Source organism: Heteronotia binoei, chromosome 9 (genome assembly GCF_032191835.1).
Source record: "Heteronotia binoei isolate CCM8104 ecotype False Entrance Well chromosome 9, APGP_CSIRO_Hbin_v1, whole genome shotgun sequence".
NCBI lineage: Eukaryota > Metazoa > Chordata > Lepidosauria > Squamata > Gekkonidae > Heteronotia > Heteronotia binoei.
This window is the reverse complement of record NC_083231.1, coordinates 93668177-93683884: the sequence shown is the minus strand read 5'-3', so window position 1 is coordinate 93683884 and position 15708 is coordinate 93668177. Positions and strand designations below refer to the sequence as shown.

Here is a 15708-nt window from a genome sequence, read left to right as displayed (position 1 = left end):
CTATTTATCTTGCTTTACATTAGGTCATGAACTTAACATTGGACATATGTAGATTAATTGCAAACCTGGTGTTCTTTTCAGCCTGTAGTCCTCAGTAAATCGAACTGAGGTATGACCAAATGGGATATTTTTAGATGCTTTCTTCAAGGACTCAAGAGCAGAGCGTGTCTCATTATATGTGCCAGGAGCTGGGGTGGATGATTTCACAGGTGTAAATCTCTGAGAAAACAAAATAAATCAGCAACAGGCAACTGAGTGAAATTCATGGGCAGAAAGAGTTCCATTTACATACAACAACTTTCACAGTACTATATCAATAACGTATGAAGCTATGCTACACCAGAATACTAGTCCATCCACTTCCCCTTTCTACTTCATGCAGCCTTGCTACCTGAGATTATTTTAACTGGAGATCATTGATGATTGAATGAGGGCTCTTTTACATGTGAAGGATGTGCTATGCTATTGATTTTGGTCCATTTCTGAAAAATAAAGTAATGTGAGTGTACAGTCCGACATGGGGTTGCAAAGAGTCGGACTCAACTGTGCGACTGAACAACAAAAGAGTGTACAGTATAGATTGTTTTAAGAGTCAGCAAGGTATAGCAGTTCAATTATTGTACTGGAACTCAGGAAACCTGGGTTCAAATCATTATTCATCCATTAAGCTCACTGGGTGACCTTGGACTAGTCACTGTCTTTTAGTATAAGCTGGTGGTTTGAGAAAAACAAAACAGGGGAAAGAGAAAACCACATGCACCATATTGAGCCCCTTGGTAGAATGGAGAGATATAATTGTGTGGGGGGGTTGAGGACAACCCATATCCTATCCCTCTGTTCAACAAATTCTGAAGCCTTTCACTAGCCTAAAAAACCATCTACAGCTTAAGAGGCTGTTCCCCCAAGGGGCGGGTTCGAACTTTACCAAGCATGATGGAAGGATACAGGGCATTCGTTCCAAAGCAGCAGTTGTGCTTTGTGCACTGGAATCACTTTCTCTTTAACAGAAATGCAACAATAAAACACCTTCTTGGCCAGCTTCTGAGATCATTTGTTTTGTAAGCAAGCAAAAAGATATGTCTTACATTTCCATAAAGAGGACAGAACATTAACATGCTCCGGAATTCTACAGGGGGCTGGGGCTCAGTGGTAGAACATCTGCATGTGGAAGGTCTCAGGTTCAATCCCCGTCATCTCCAGTTTAAAAGATCTGACAGTAGGTGATGTGAAGGACTTCAGCCTGAGACCCTGTAAAATCACTGCCAGTCTGAACAGTGATGACCCAAGGGTGTGATTCAGTATAAGGCAGCTTCATGTGTACAGTGGGCACTCACCTTTCAAAATTTTGGATAGAAAGAAATAATGCCATACCTCAGCAAGTGAAAGAAAAGGAGCAGCTTCATTTCCACCTTGTGATATGCCCTCTGTCTTTCGAAACTGACTTTTTATATCGTATTGTCCAGGACCTGGAACCCCCTGTTAAAACAGAAGATGAAAACATGAATTTAAAAATAATATGAACACCAGACATTTAGAACTGTGAACTTTTTAAATTTGCAGCAAGGTCTCTTGATTTAAAATACAGCTCTAATGTGAACTTTAAAAACAAAGATATATCTGGAAAAAAACTAAATAGAAGAAGAAGAAGAAGAAGAAGAAGAAGAAGAAGAAGAAGAAGAAGAAGAAGAAGAAGAAGAAGAAGAAGAAGAAGAAGAAGAAGAAGAAGAAGAAGAAGAAGAAGAAGAAGAAGAAGAAGAAGAAGAAGAAGAAGAAGAAGAAGAAGAAGAAGAAGAAGAAGAAGAAGAAGAAGAAGAAGAAGAAGATGAAGAAGATGATGATGATGATGATGATGATGATGATGATGATGATGATGATGATGATATTGGATTTATATCCCGCCCTCCACTCCGAAGAGTCTCAGAGCGGCTCACAATCTCCTTTACCTTCCTCCCCCACAACAAACACCCTGTGAGGTGGGTGGGGCTGGAGAGGACTCTCACAGCAGCTGCCCTTTCAAGGACAACCTCTGCCAGAGCTATGGCTGACCCAAGGCCATTCCAGCAGGTGCAAGTGGAGGAGTGGGGAATCAAACCCGGTTCTCCCAGATAAGAGTCCGCAAACTTAACCACTACACCAAACTGAAGTACCTTCAACCATAAATATTTCTCTATTTTGAGTATTTATAAATTAAAATTCTTCATGTAGTGCTGCAAGGCTTGTAACACCACAAGACCAGCAATAATGCCAAGTGTGAAGGAACAGCTTAAAAAATGGAATGAGACTCATATGAATAATTATTTCAGGATATTATCTTAGAGGTTCAGCCATCTTTTGCAAAGATGGGATTTTACAATCTCCCTAAAAGGGACTTTTCCACAGGTACCTCCAGCCTTGCATCTTAGATTACTGAATACAGAAAAGAATACAGCAAAGAGGGTCTTCTCTGTGGTGTCATCCCAGTTATGGAATCCCCTCCCCAGGAAAATTCATTTGGCACTCTCTTTACTATCTTTTAGATGTCAAGTTAAATCTGTTCTATTTGCTCAGGCTTTTAGTACACCTGATATTAATTTGACCAAAATTATTCTTTGGTCATCTTAATGGTCATCTTAGAGGTAGTCTTTGCCTTTTAGAAATAGTTTGTTGTTACAGTATTTATTTCTTGTTTAGTCTGCTGAAGGTTTATTCAAGTGCAAAGGCAGGATTTAAAAAAAAAATCTACTCTAGTTGTTCAAGTGAAGCAAGGGAGACCCTGGATATACAGAACTCAAGGAACACATTAGCATGCCAGGCTTGGTGATCTGGAAGCAAGATGGCAGGGACAGAGATGTCAGGCCTGGTGGTCCAGAAGCAATAGGATGGTCAAAGAAAGCCACATGAAGCTTTGGATTTCAACCACAGCCTTCCACACGAGAAAATTTTCATAATTTCTTTTTCAATAGGTTCCAAAAATCTGAAGGCTGAAGCACTCATGAAAATGTATCTCATTAAGCATACATGCTCTTGTTCAATGAAGTACCATAAAACAAATTTAAACACACTTTAAAGTAAATGCTTATTAACCTAAAGCATATTCAATATGGCTCTTTTCTCAACTGTGTTTTGTGCTAAATGGCTAGCACACCACAGCTTTAATAAGGGGAAATGGGGCTCTTAAAGCAGAAGGTGAGTCTGGAATTAATGACAGAGCCACAGATGTAGGAAATCCGTTCAGCCAACCAATTTCTAATGCTTGATTGGCTAGTGCTTAGCACACGTCCTCCATCTTACAATACAGCAACAATTTAGTATTGGCAGCACTAATTTACATAATTGCAGCATAAATTTTAACTAACTCAAGGCTCGGATACATCCTGTATTTTAAATAAAGGAAATAAGGCCCCTCGACATGGATAATTAAATTTTAAAAGATTTAAATCAGCTAAGCATAGTACAGAGTGTGCTATCTAGCTAGAGACTGGGAAATAACTTGGAAAAAATCAATCAATCGTATGTCAGAGATGGCATGTCTCAGATGCTGTATTTGAATTATGAATGATTTATAAGGGAAAAAAATTAGACGGTCAAGCTATATGCAACTTGGAAAATATGGTGTCAGTTGTGTTGGCTGATGCTGACAAATCAGATATCAGCATGCAATTCAAGCTTCTCCCTTAGTATTCCTTTAAGTATTCAAAAAATTAACAAAAGTAACACCTTTCCAAACCATATGGAGAAGAAATACATTAAGGTTCTTCCACCAGATGTTTGCTAGCATTGCTACATGCAGAGGTGGGGCAATTTATGCTTCTGCCTAGTGTCTCAATGGCTGTTCTGGCTATGGGATTTTGGACAGAAGGGATGCAGCTACTGGCATATTTATAGTCCTAAAGTAACTGCAGACTGTACAGAAGAGGTTATAAATATTCATAAAGAAATTAGCATCAAAGTAAGATTAATTCTAAGAGATCTCACCTACTGAAAATTCCATCAGCAGATAAATATTTTATACATCTTAAAAAGTCTATCTCAGTTTTCACTAATGTAAGGTGATTACTATTAACCTTTCACAGTTGTGCTATCCTTTTCTCTCCCATTTAAATCCATCTCAAAACTTACTGATAACATATCATTAATACTGTACCAGTGCTGCTACGAGAATATTCTGAGGGACCGGAAGCTGCTTGGCAAACAGTGAGCAATTCTGAAGAAGTGAGCGGTGACTCCTTAAAGCTCATACCCTGCCACAAATTTTGCTAGTCTTTAAGGTGCTACTGGACTCTTGCTCTTTTTAGTGGCCAGAATGCTATCAAATGCAGCATATATTTGAATTCTGATAGTTGTTTAGAAAATTCAACACAGTCGGAGTTGATTTCAAAAATAGACATTTCTTAAAATTACTCACAATTCCCAAGAATAAGATCCCTTAGGAACCCTAAAACCATGGGCTGGGTCGAAATCTACCCTTCTGCTCACAACGGAATCTTTGATCCAAGACTCTAGTTAGCAGAAGGAGTTGTTTCAAAAACAGAAGATTCTCTATGTAAAGAAGAGCACTCTTGGATCCACACATGGTATTTAAAGACAGCATAATAGTGGCTGAAACAATATGAATACCACACACTTGGGATGTTACACAGATTGGCAGTATATGAATTAATTGGGTTTAGCAAGAGGCTGGTAACTGGGATCGCCACCAGTTCCCTTAGAGAACTCTCAAAATAAACCAGGCTGAAGTTCAAACGGAGGGTGTTTTATTATTTTTTAGAGAGAGAGACATTCACACAAATCACAAAGGAAAATAAAAGGGAGCAGTGGGGAAAAGAGATCTGGGGAAGGCAATAGTTACCAATTTTGGAGAATAAGGAGGAGGAAGCCCACACACAAGTGGGGGTGTATGGAGGATCCAACACACACACACACATACACTCAACCTGCTGGCTAGGTGCATTTGATGTACCAAAAATGTTCCCCTGGGGCTATGCCAATGGGATTGCCCCAAAAACTTTACTGGCTTTCCCAGGGTAAATAAAGACCTTAGAGAACTCATGACAGGTTTGCCTGAGTTGAGCTAACATCAATGTTCCTTGATGACCCTCGAGTACCGGAAGGGAGAAAATTTTGGGTTGTACGAGTAGCATTAATTATTGCACAATAAAGGTGAATAGATGAGGAAAGGTATGACCAGGAGTAGATGGAGTTAAGTCAAGGTGAGGTAATGTTTTCTTGGGAAACCAATTGTTTAAATTATGGATGTGGAGGAGAGTTATTAGTGGGTCAGCCTTTCTGTCTCACCTGCAAAGATACATGTCTAGATGTCTCTAGCTGACATCCATTTTGTTGCACTTGATTTCCATTTTGTTCTCACTTCAAGGCCAGACAGTGCAGTGCACAAATAATTTGGGGGTGATATTAAAGAGGGACATTTTGTCTCCCTCTAGCCATGTAACAAACTGCCTATCTGCAGGAGGGAATAATACTCCAAGAGAATAGAAGTGCTGCATTACAGAAGCAAAATGATGGTCATTTTCTTTGAGAAGTGAAGGAGGTGTGCTCAGAGAGACTACTGCGATAGAGGATAAATTTGTCCTTGTGACTCTTGCAGTCTTTCTGTTCTTGTATTTTTATTTGTCCCATGGAACTCAATGGGAACCACTGATAATCAAGCATGACCATTCAACAGCATACTGTGCAACCAATGGCTAGTAAACTCTGGACAGGGGGGGCAAATAACTTTTTCCACCCAAAGCATGGACAAAAAATGAATTAATCCCCTCTTGACACAGAGGTGATCATTAATTTAGGCAGATAAGATTAGGCAAAGTCAGCCAACCAAAGCTATCAATGACTTTTGGCCATGACAATTTATTGAAATGTCCATAATCAGAACTGCCAAGCAAAGGCCAAACAATAGGTAATGGCTAGCACCACTATACCCTGCCTGGGAGCTTGTAAGAAGAAAAGGGTTGTTCAGTGCTCATGAAAGTAACAGGGGTTATAAGAACAGCAACTTGCTTACAGCCCATATTTGTGGACGAGAGAGGAAGCAAGCATCCCTCAGTGACTGGAAATTATCTTCATATCAAATTGACCAGGAATATCAAATTTCCTGAAAATCCATAAATTATTGGTCAAAACTTCTGAATGTCTGGCATGACATTACAACCATTTTAGTTACCACATATCTAAACCACTGCTGAAGCAAACGTTTGCCTGTATAAGTGACTTGGCTTGGTAGTAAAGGAGAACTAATTTCAAAATCATCCATGAACGGAAGCTGCAAGGAAGATGGCTCTCTGAGGACACAGGGAGGGAAAAGGCAAGCCAAAGAGGGAAGTCAGCTTTAGAATGAAGAACAGAACTTATATACTGCATTATTACTAACTTCTTATGTAACAATGCTTATGCAAGATGTATGTAGCCAATTATGCAAGCAGCAACTGGAAGAGGGCTGAAACATGGAGACATGAAAGTATGTTTGCATGGAAAAATGTCTTTAATTAGCCAAGAGAAAACTGTCATGCAAACAGCGATGATGAGCCTCTGGGAACAGCTACCACTGTACCAGAACAACTGTCATTTTAATTATCTAGAAATGGAAGCATTCACCTCAATGGTGGCCTCAGTGTTTTATTTTTTAAGACGCAAGCTTTTTGTCCTTTATGCAGCTGACAACAAATGTTCCCAATATGTTTTTAGCTTCAGGGAAAGCCATTCCATGTTCACCATTATTTTACAGTGATTCAAGAAAACATGGTAGTATTTTCTGAAATTTCCTATCTATTGCAGCAAAATCATGGCAGCATAAAGAACATTCCTGTGGTTCATCATCATACTTTTGCTCAGTCACTCCATATTATTTTTTCCCCCATTTCAAGATGACAGGTAAAAGAACTGCTACACTGGGAAATGGGTACTTTTATTAAGGCCCAAGATGGAAAGCCAACCCTTAGAGAAAATAACTACTATCAGGCCATAAATGGAAGGGTGAGAACACACTGAATGAATTGCATGTAAGAATATAAGAACCCTGCTTGATCAGACCAGTGGTCCATCTAGTCCAGCACCCAGTCTCACACAGTGCCCAACCAGTTCATCTGGAGGTACAACTATAGGGCATAGAAGGCTGAGGCCTTCTCCTGATGTTGCCTCCTGACACTGGGATTCAGAGTTTTACTGCCTCTGAACGTGGAGGTTTTCTTTAGGCACCATGTCTAGTATCCACTGGCAGATCTATCCTCTATGAATCCATATAATGCCCCTTTAAAGCTGTCTATTCCTGTGGCCATCACTACATTCTCTGGCAGGAAATTTCAGATTTTAATCACTTAATGTATAAAAAAGCATTTTCTTGTCCATCCTGAACCTACATCAGCTTTGTCCATCCTGAACCTACATCAGCTTCCTTAAGTTCAATAGATGTCCTCAGAGAGCCAGTTTGGTGTAGTGGTTAAGTGTGCAGACTCGTATCTGGGAGAACTGGGTTCCATTCCCCACTCCTCCATTTGCACCTGCTGGCATGGCAAGTCCCTGACTCTTCAGTCTTTCCTCATGAGAAGGTGCACAGAAGCTGGTTAAGAAAATGTCTGTATCTCTTTCCAAACAGTTAATTTATGAGCAAGAAATATTTATAAATTATTCACTGTTCATAAGAACATGTAGGTACTTCAAAAACTGAAATATTGGTTTTGGATGGATAAGATATCACCATGAATTTGTGGTGTGACCTATCAGAATGTTCCATCGGAACTAAAGCCACCAACAGAATTATGCCTTGAGGAAAAAGGATTATGGATGGGCATGAACTGGCTCAGGAACTAAAGCTAATCACAAATTTTGGCGAGTTTGTGGTTCACAAAGTGATGGTTGTGAACTGAAGAGCCCCCACAAACTTCCATAATTTTTAATGCAGTTCATGGCAGTTCATGAAGAACAGGTTTAAATAGTTTTGAACCATTTAAACCCCAGCTTTCTTCTCTTCACAAAAAACCAGCTGTTTGGTTTAATAGCTCAAAAAACCACAGGGAGCAGAAAGCAGGGGTTTAAATGGCTTCAAGCCATTTTACCTCCAGCTTTCTTCTGGCTGTGACTTTTCACTCCCAGTCATTTCACAACCTGATTTTTGTCCGCCGTCAAAAGCTCAGAACCATTTAAATCTCTACTTTCTGCTCCCCACTGTTCTTCAGAGCAGAAAGTTCTTTAAACTTTAAATGGCTCATGAACCAATACAAACATGGTTCAGTTCATGAATTGGACTATCAGTTTGTGGTTTAGCCATAAACCACAAACTGAAGAGCAAAAATGCAGGAAGTGCCTATTCCTAAAAACGATATAGCTCTGATATAAATTATCTAACCTGGATAAGACCCTGTCCTGAAGAACTACCGCTATTCAGAGTAGACAACACCAATTTTGTGAGATCAAAGCCATGACACAGTGTAAGTTCAGATAGTCATATATTCAAGCACCCACAACCTTTCACACAACAAATCATCTCTATTTTCAACATAGGAGAGACAGTAAACATTCATATTTTCTTTTAAATGAAAGCAAAATGCTTTTCCTTGTTTCCTTTATCATTTATAGCAGTGGAAAATATTTTAATGAACTGAAATAACAGTATAAGACAATAATAAAAGCCAAGTGATCCACCTTTCACAAGACAAACAATTAATGTTAACTTGTGTGCCATGTGGTAGTGATTGTTAAATAAATCACCTCCACTATGAAATATTAAGCATGTATTTTTATTGTCCTGTTAATTTGCTGTATCTGCAACTTCACAAATGAGAACTTTATTCATTCTGGAGTGTATTATTTCTGACAATCAAGGTAATTGTATTCTTTATTAAATGGATTCAACCTATTCAGACACCAAGAGATAGCTACCGTCTTGTCAGATATCTAAAGTGTAGGAGCTTTAAGGCATGATTATTTATTAGAAAGGTGTTAAAAGAGAGTAACCAACTTTTATTGATTCTGTATAGTGTGAGGGAGGGGACACCAAAACCTGCTTCCTTTAGAAACACCTGAGTTTAAGCCATATTTTGAAATCAGAACATGAAACAGCCACTATCCCTTGCAGATGCTAAGTGATCCCTGCATTAGATACCCTGCATGTACATAATGAACCTGGATATCAAATATAAAAACCAAACGCAACCTCATGTTAATTTGAGCCTATTAGATTCTAGAGCAATCTAGAGGTATGCATGCTGCTTTTCAGGGCTGAAATGAAATGTGATAGTAAAAAAAACCTGTAGCCACCTTCTTGCTATCAGCCTGTCTCTTGAATTTTATCAGCACAACTTTCTCTACCTTAAACGGGCTGAAAGGAAGATTAATATATTTATTTTTATTCATTTAAGCTTCCACAGACCACATTTCTGCCAAGAAACAGCACCCACATGGTGCACAATCAACCCCCAAAAATAACAGACATCAAGAGAAAGACTGCTTAGTTGCAACAGTTACAGGCACAGTTACATGTGCTCAAATGTCACTGAAATCAAATGGAGCTTCAGCATGCCTTCCTTACACCACTGTGGATTAAAATTACAGGGTATAAGTGATGCTGCGTTCAAATCAACACAAATCCATCACAGTACTGAGGCTTAAAGGGGGGATATGTTGGCAGCAGAGGCAAAAAAATACCCTCTTCAGTTTGTTTCATATAACTGAGGCTGTGATCACACACCCTAAATAATCCACTTTCAATTCACTTTCCAACTGGATTTTACTGTGTGAACTGGACTGAAAGTGCATTATTTATCATGTGTGATTACAGTCTAAGATTCTTTCTAATTAGTGCTCCAGGCTCTGTCCACTTCCAGGCTGAGTTGGTTCTTGGCATGCTACAATATGTAACCTAATTTTGTAGAAAAGAAGTCACTCATATTCAAACCATTTTAGAAATTACGAGGACTAATACAGTGAATTTAAAGAGTCGGGTTCTGCCTTGCCATTTTTGCTTGTTACTTCAGCATACAAGGAACACTCAGAATTTCATTACCTGAGGCTGGCTTCAGCTACCTCATACATATCTCATCAAAAGCTGGGAGCTTCCTATGTATTCTAGGCTGCCTCAGCCAGACTGCTACTTAACCTTAATTCATAAAAACTGCTTGTGAGGTTGGCTCCGCTACAATCTTACCTCATAAAAACCAGGAGTGAAATGGATTCTACCTATGAACTAACAGTCCTTAAATCTTCCACTCTTGGGGAATCATGGCTAAACAATATAGTTGGCTCTTCACAGTTAGGCTTATGTGGACACCATATGTCTCCTCGGCCCTAACGAGACTATAGTATGGTGTTTTAGCAGATGACTTAGCTTTGAAGGGTCACCTAGTGATCAATACAGGTGATCACATTGATTCCATTTGAATTTTTGCTGTTTCTGGTAACTTTATGATCAAAGTATTGAAGACCTGAGTGGAGGTCACAACATTATTTTAAAAAGATGGCCTGGAATCAGAGCAACAAGGAACCAAAAACACTTACTCAGTACCACTCCAAGGCCATCCATGAGAGATCTCAACATGTTTCATGTGTTTTTAAACACTGGTAAGATTACTTTTAAGTTTGAGGCAAGATGTATTTACCTACAGGTTATAAAACAGAAGGGTAGATCCAGGTAGGTAGCCATGTTGGTCTGAAGCAACAGAATGAAGTTAAAGTCCAGTAGTACCTTTAAGACCAACAACGTTTTATTCACGGTATAAGCTTTCTTGTGTACACAGACACTTCTTCAGATACAATGAAATAGGAGAAAAGCATTCAAACTTATAGACAGGGTTGAGGGGAAAAACAAATTAGCATTTAACATTATGTAGATATTTTGAGACAAAGCAGGGACAACAAGCAAACTGCACAGGGTCAACAGCTGTATGGATTCAATTAAGGGGAAACAACATTTCAAGCAATAAATATCAAAATAAGAGATAAGTATGTAAGAGAATCTTTTCTAATTGTGGAAAAGTTAACTTTATGATACCCATCTGCCTTCTCCCAGGTGTGACAGGGGATGTATAGGGGATGCATAAAAATATAAACTGTGTAGTCCTTACAGAGTATGTATAGTCCTTGGTGATAATGAGTTTAGAATATGTAATAAGATAAGAAGCCAATATCCCTGTTAAGTCCTGCTGGGTGTTTGTTCCAAGTTTGGTAATAACTTGTAATTCAGTTTCCCTTTCCATTCTGTTCCTGAAGTTCCTTTGCAATAAAAAAGCTACTTTAAGGTTACCAATTGTATGTTCTGGGAAATTAAAGTGTTCTCCTACAGGTTTCTCAGTTTTGCAATTCCTGATATCAAATTTGTGTCCATTTATTCTTTGGTGCAGGGTTTGTCCTGTTTGTCCTATGTAGAGAACTGAAGGGCACTGTTGGCATCTAATGAGATATATAATTTTAAAAGATGAGCAAGTGAATGAGCCTGAGATGGTGTAGTTCAGGGCTGTCAAACTCATTTGTTATGAGGGCCGGATCTGACATAAGTGAGATCTTGTCAGGCCAGGCCATGTGTGTCATAAAATGTAAACCCGGGAAGTGAAGATATAAACTTTATAAAGGACACAGACAAACACAATTTTTTTTTAAGTTAAAATAAAACATGCTTACAGTGTTAGCACTCTTGTAATATTGTGGTCTATATCAAAGCAAGCTCTCCCTCCTCAAGAGAGGAGCCTCAGCCAATGGGGAAAATAGAGGCTTTGCTCTGTAGCTTCTGTGCAATTGAGAAATCCTGGCAAAGCAAGCTGTGACACAGAAAGAAGGAAGAGAGAGGGAGAAGGAAGCAGAATTGCTTGTGGGCCTGATCTGGCCCCCAGCCACATGTTTGACACCCTTGGTGTAGTTGATGTTGTTGGGTCATGTGATTGTGTTGTCTAGGTGTATGTGGCAGCAAAGTTGGCATCTGGGTTTACTGCAAGTTTTGGTACCAGTGCCATGTTCAAATTAGATGTTGCATTATTGTGGGTGAGGAGTTGTTTGAGCCTGAGGGGCTGTCTATGGGCAAGCAAAGGTTTGCCTTCCAGTATTTGTGAAAGAGAACTGTCATTGTCCAGTAGAGGTTGTAAGTTGTTGATGGTGCATTGAACTGCTTTGAGTTGAGAGCTGTATGACACCACTAATGGGGCTCTATTATTGTCTTTTGGGGGGGGGGTCTGTCTTGTAACAGGTTTTCTCTGGGCACTATTCTGGTTTTGTTAATCCAGAATAACTTTGCTTCCTGACTTCATCAGGTAGATATTTTAGTTCCAAAAAAGTTTGTTGTAGATTCCTCAGGTGGGAATCTCTGTCTGTAGGATTGGAGCAGATGCAGCTGTACTACAGAGCTTGGCTGTATACAATGCATCCTTTGGTATGTTTAGGATGGTGGCTGGAGGGATGTAGGTATATTTGTCGACCAGTAGGTTTCTGGTATAAGGTAGTGTCTATGCATCCATTGTGTATTTTTACCGTAGTGTCCAGAAAATGTATTTCTTACATAGCTTGATTCATTGTCAGGTTGATGGTGGGGTGAAAGTCATTGAATGCCTGGTGGAATATGTCCAGGGTTTTTTTCCATGTGTTCAGACAATAAAAATGTCATCAATAAAACATAGATACAGGAGCAGTATGAGTGGATGGGAGTTTAAGAAGCAATGTTCCAAGTCAGCCATAAAGATGTTGGCATATTGTGGGGCAATATGGGTGTCCATGGCTGTACCATTGATCTGGAAGAACAGTTTGTCACCAAATCTGAAGTGTTTATGTGTGAGAACAAAATGACAGTTTTGTGGCAAAGTCAGCTGTGTTGTTGTATTCCAGGATATGGCTTGTAATCCATCTTGGTGTGGGATACTGGTATATAGAGATCCATAGTAACTAAAATTGTATTCTCTAGAAGGCCATTCAAAGACAGTGTTTTCCTCAGAAAGCATGTGGTATTGCGCACATAGCTGGGAGAATTGATGGCATGGGGTCTTAGAACAGTGTCCATATAACCAGATACCCCCTCAGTGATAGTGCCTATGCCTGAGACAATGGCTTCCTGGGTTATGTAGTTTGGGTAGAAGATAAAAGGGACCTGGCCAAGGTTCTACTAGAAAAAACTGCAGATGTGTGCAAATTTCAAATGGCCCTTTTTCTTGACATCACATACAAGGGAAATAAACCTAGCCTTTAGGTAAATACATTTCATTTTTAATAGTTTATCCACCAACATGCTAAAGCTCTCCCCTCCCACCCTGCCTGAAATGTCAATCCTGAGGCCTCTGTCTCTATGTGATTTCTAGCTAGCGCTGAGAAGGAGATGCAGGCAAATCTATTTAAAGTACAGAATTAAAGTTCATGGGGAGCTTGTTTTTAAACAGACTACATTTCTTAAGCCAATATCAAATGGTTTCAGATATAAAAAGCAAATCAGGCTTCAAATACCATATGACCTAAACTGTAAACTACCAAACAGTAGCAGAGTTTGTCACATGAATACCTTACCTATTCTCTAAAGAGCTCAGAATGAAATAGATAGGTTTATTTTATCTTAGCGATCTAAAAAAGCCAGGCTAAACTATACTGACATCACCAAAGCCACCCAGATATCTTCATCAAATACTGTTGTATGTCAAACATCAAATATTAAAACAAAAGACAGTCAGGCATCTAATCCCGGCATCACATATCAAATATTCAGCAACTGTTCTGAAATCCACAGAAGAGGATTTTATGTATTCATTTACTTGGCTATTTATACCCCACTTTTCTCGGTAACAGGGCCCCAGGGAAAAAAGCATGGGGGGAGCAGAAGCCCCCTCTTCTCACTTCCATGAAACCAGGCCTTTTTTTTTTTTTTGCAGAAATTAGGAAATTAGGGAGGGGGGGGGAGAAAATTCCACACGCAGGAAGCATAGCTTGAATTCATCACCCTTCATCAGGCTTGATGAAGCCTGATGCCATAACAGACAAGGACACAGTTCACAAACCTTCCTACATCTCGTCTGCTTTGACCACAGAGTCCTGTTTAGAATAAAGGTGTGCAAAACTAGTCTGTACCAGATAGCCAATATGAAACTTCTGGATTGAGCAAGCCTGGTATTAAAATAAAAAGCTTTTGGCTTTCTGTCTTGTCAGCGATGCTTCAGGCTCCAGGCCAGGTCCACAATTTCAATAAACAGCCCTACCCTCAATCCTGATTTGAATGCATTCTCTACACACAGACACAGAGAGAGAGCCTGACATTTTTAAAGTGTGCCTACGGGGTCAGGGGCAAAACGTTCCACTGGAATCAGGCCCTGAACTTAATGTGGATATATCCATTTTATTCTGACCATGATCCATAATTTTTTTTAACCCAGCACCTAACTTTACACATGTGAACAAAGCTTGACTAATCTCCATTTAGGTAGGGGTTGTTGGGGATATGGGGAGGGACACCCTCCCTCCCTTCCCTATAATGGCCTGACATTTTGCCTAAGGAAGGGGAGAGAAACAGGGTTGCCACACAAAAAAGGGCTGATCCCCTGTGATAATGTTAGCAATGGAAATTAAATTTCTGGAGGGTGAAACGCCTGCAAAAGCACTAGTGCATAATCAGCAACCAACAAAATATATACAGCTGAAAGAGCAAGGGGAGGAAATAAACTGCATGTATTTATAGAAAAAATGATTCGGCAACTTTATTTCAGCAGAAGGTGGCCCATTTACTTCTCACAAAATACCTGATTTCCCTCCCCAAAATTACTATCCATAAATTATTGCCTTGGTAAATCTTATCCCTGAAAATAAACCTCATTGTTAGTTAGTAAGTCATAAAACTCATACAAATGTAAAGTATTAAAAAATATTTAGCTAAGCAAAAGCTTTTTCTTTGTTGAACTCCCTGAAAAGACAGAAGTGCAGTGACGGAGATAAATGCAGGCTGGTCATGTGTGATTTTGACATTATAACCAGTTATGGCTGTTCTGAGCTTATATGTTTTCTCATATATTGCCATTTCAAACTGTTAAATCCTCATGTTCTCAGCTGACAATATAACACAAGATGACATTTGGTATAAAAGTTGCAAATGCCAGTAACTCTAAATGTCACCATAACTTTAACAGGTACATTCAGAAAAGCCATTCCTAAATTCAGCTGTACAACCTCATTGAGAAATGAAACATGCTTCTAAGCTTATTTTTTCCCCTCTTAGGGCTAACTCCACTTAGTGACAATGTACATGAAAAAACCCTGTTATTTCTATACCTTTAAGGAAAAGGAAAAGAGACCAGACTCTCACTGTCATTAGTTAATTAACTTCCATTGCAACAAGCGGTACATCACCATGACTCATGAACACACTTTTCCCCCAATGTGAATTCTAATACACCAATTTAAAAATTAATACTTCAAAAACAGCCTCATTATATAAAAGGCAGGAATAATAATTAACAGAAGTATCAAAGGAACTCAGCCACTTAAGAACATGTAGCATGCTTACTCATGCTCCAGTGGGAGTCTGACTTTTATTTCTTTGGAGCTGCTTTTAACATTCTGCCCAGTTTCAAAAACAAGGCAGGGGACAGTCACTTGAGAAACACAACCTCAGGCTCCATTCAAAGTGCAGACACAATAGTATGCTTCTTTGTTTACTCTTTGGTTTTACTGAATATTTGAAAGGATGATCAAAAGGAAGTTTTTAATTGTTAGATTAAAATCTCCCATTCCCCCATATTCAATGGTAGTAAGCATGACAGGAAATGACCC

At 39.2% G+C, this 15708-nt stretch overlaps 1 protein-coding gene across 1 annotated transcript in view; it reads right to left on the bottom strand.

Moving 5' to 3' along the window:
- Positions 1 to 15708, bottom strand: part of STPG2 (sperm tail PG-rich repeat containing 2) — a 303935-nt gene that overhangs the window by 240232 nt on the left and 47995 nt on the right. Inside the window, exons 7-8 of the mRNA XM_060247026.1 lie at positions 1372 to 1476; positions 66 to 219 (exon numbers count right to left, since the gene is read on the bottom strand). Coding sequence (XP_060103009.1) covers positions 66 to 219; positions 1372 to 1476 — 259 coding nt within the window. The remainder of the gene's footprint in view (positions 1 to 65; positions 220 to 1371; positions 1477 to 15708) is intronic.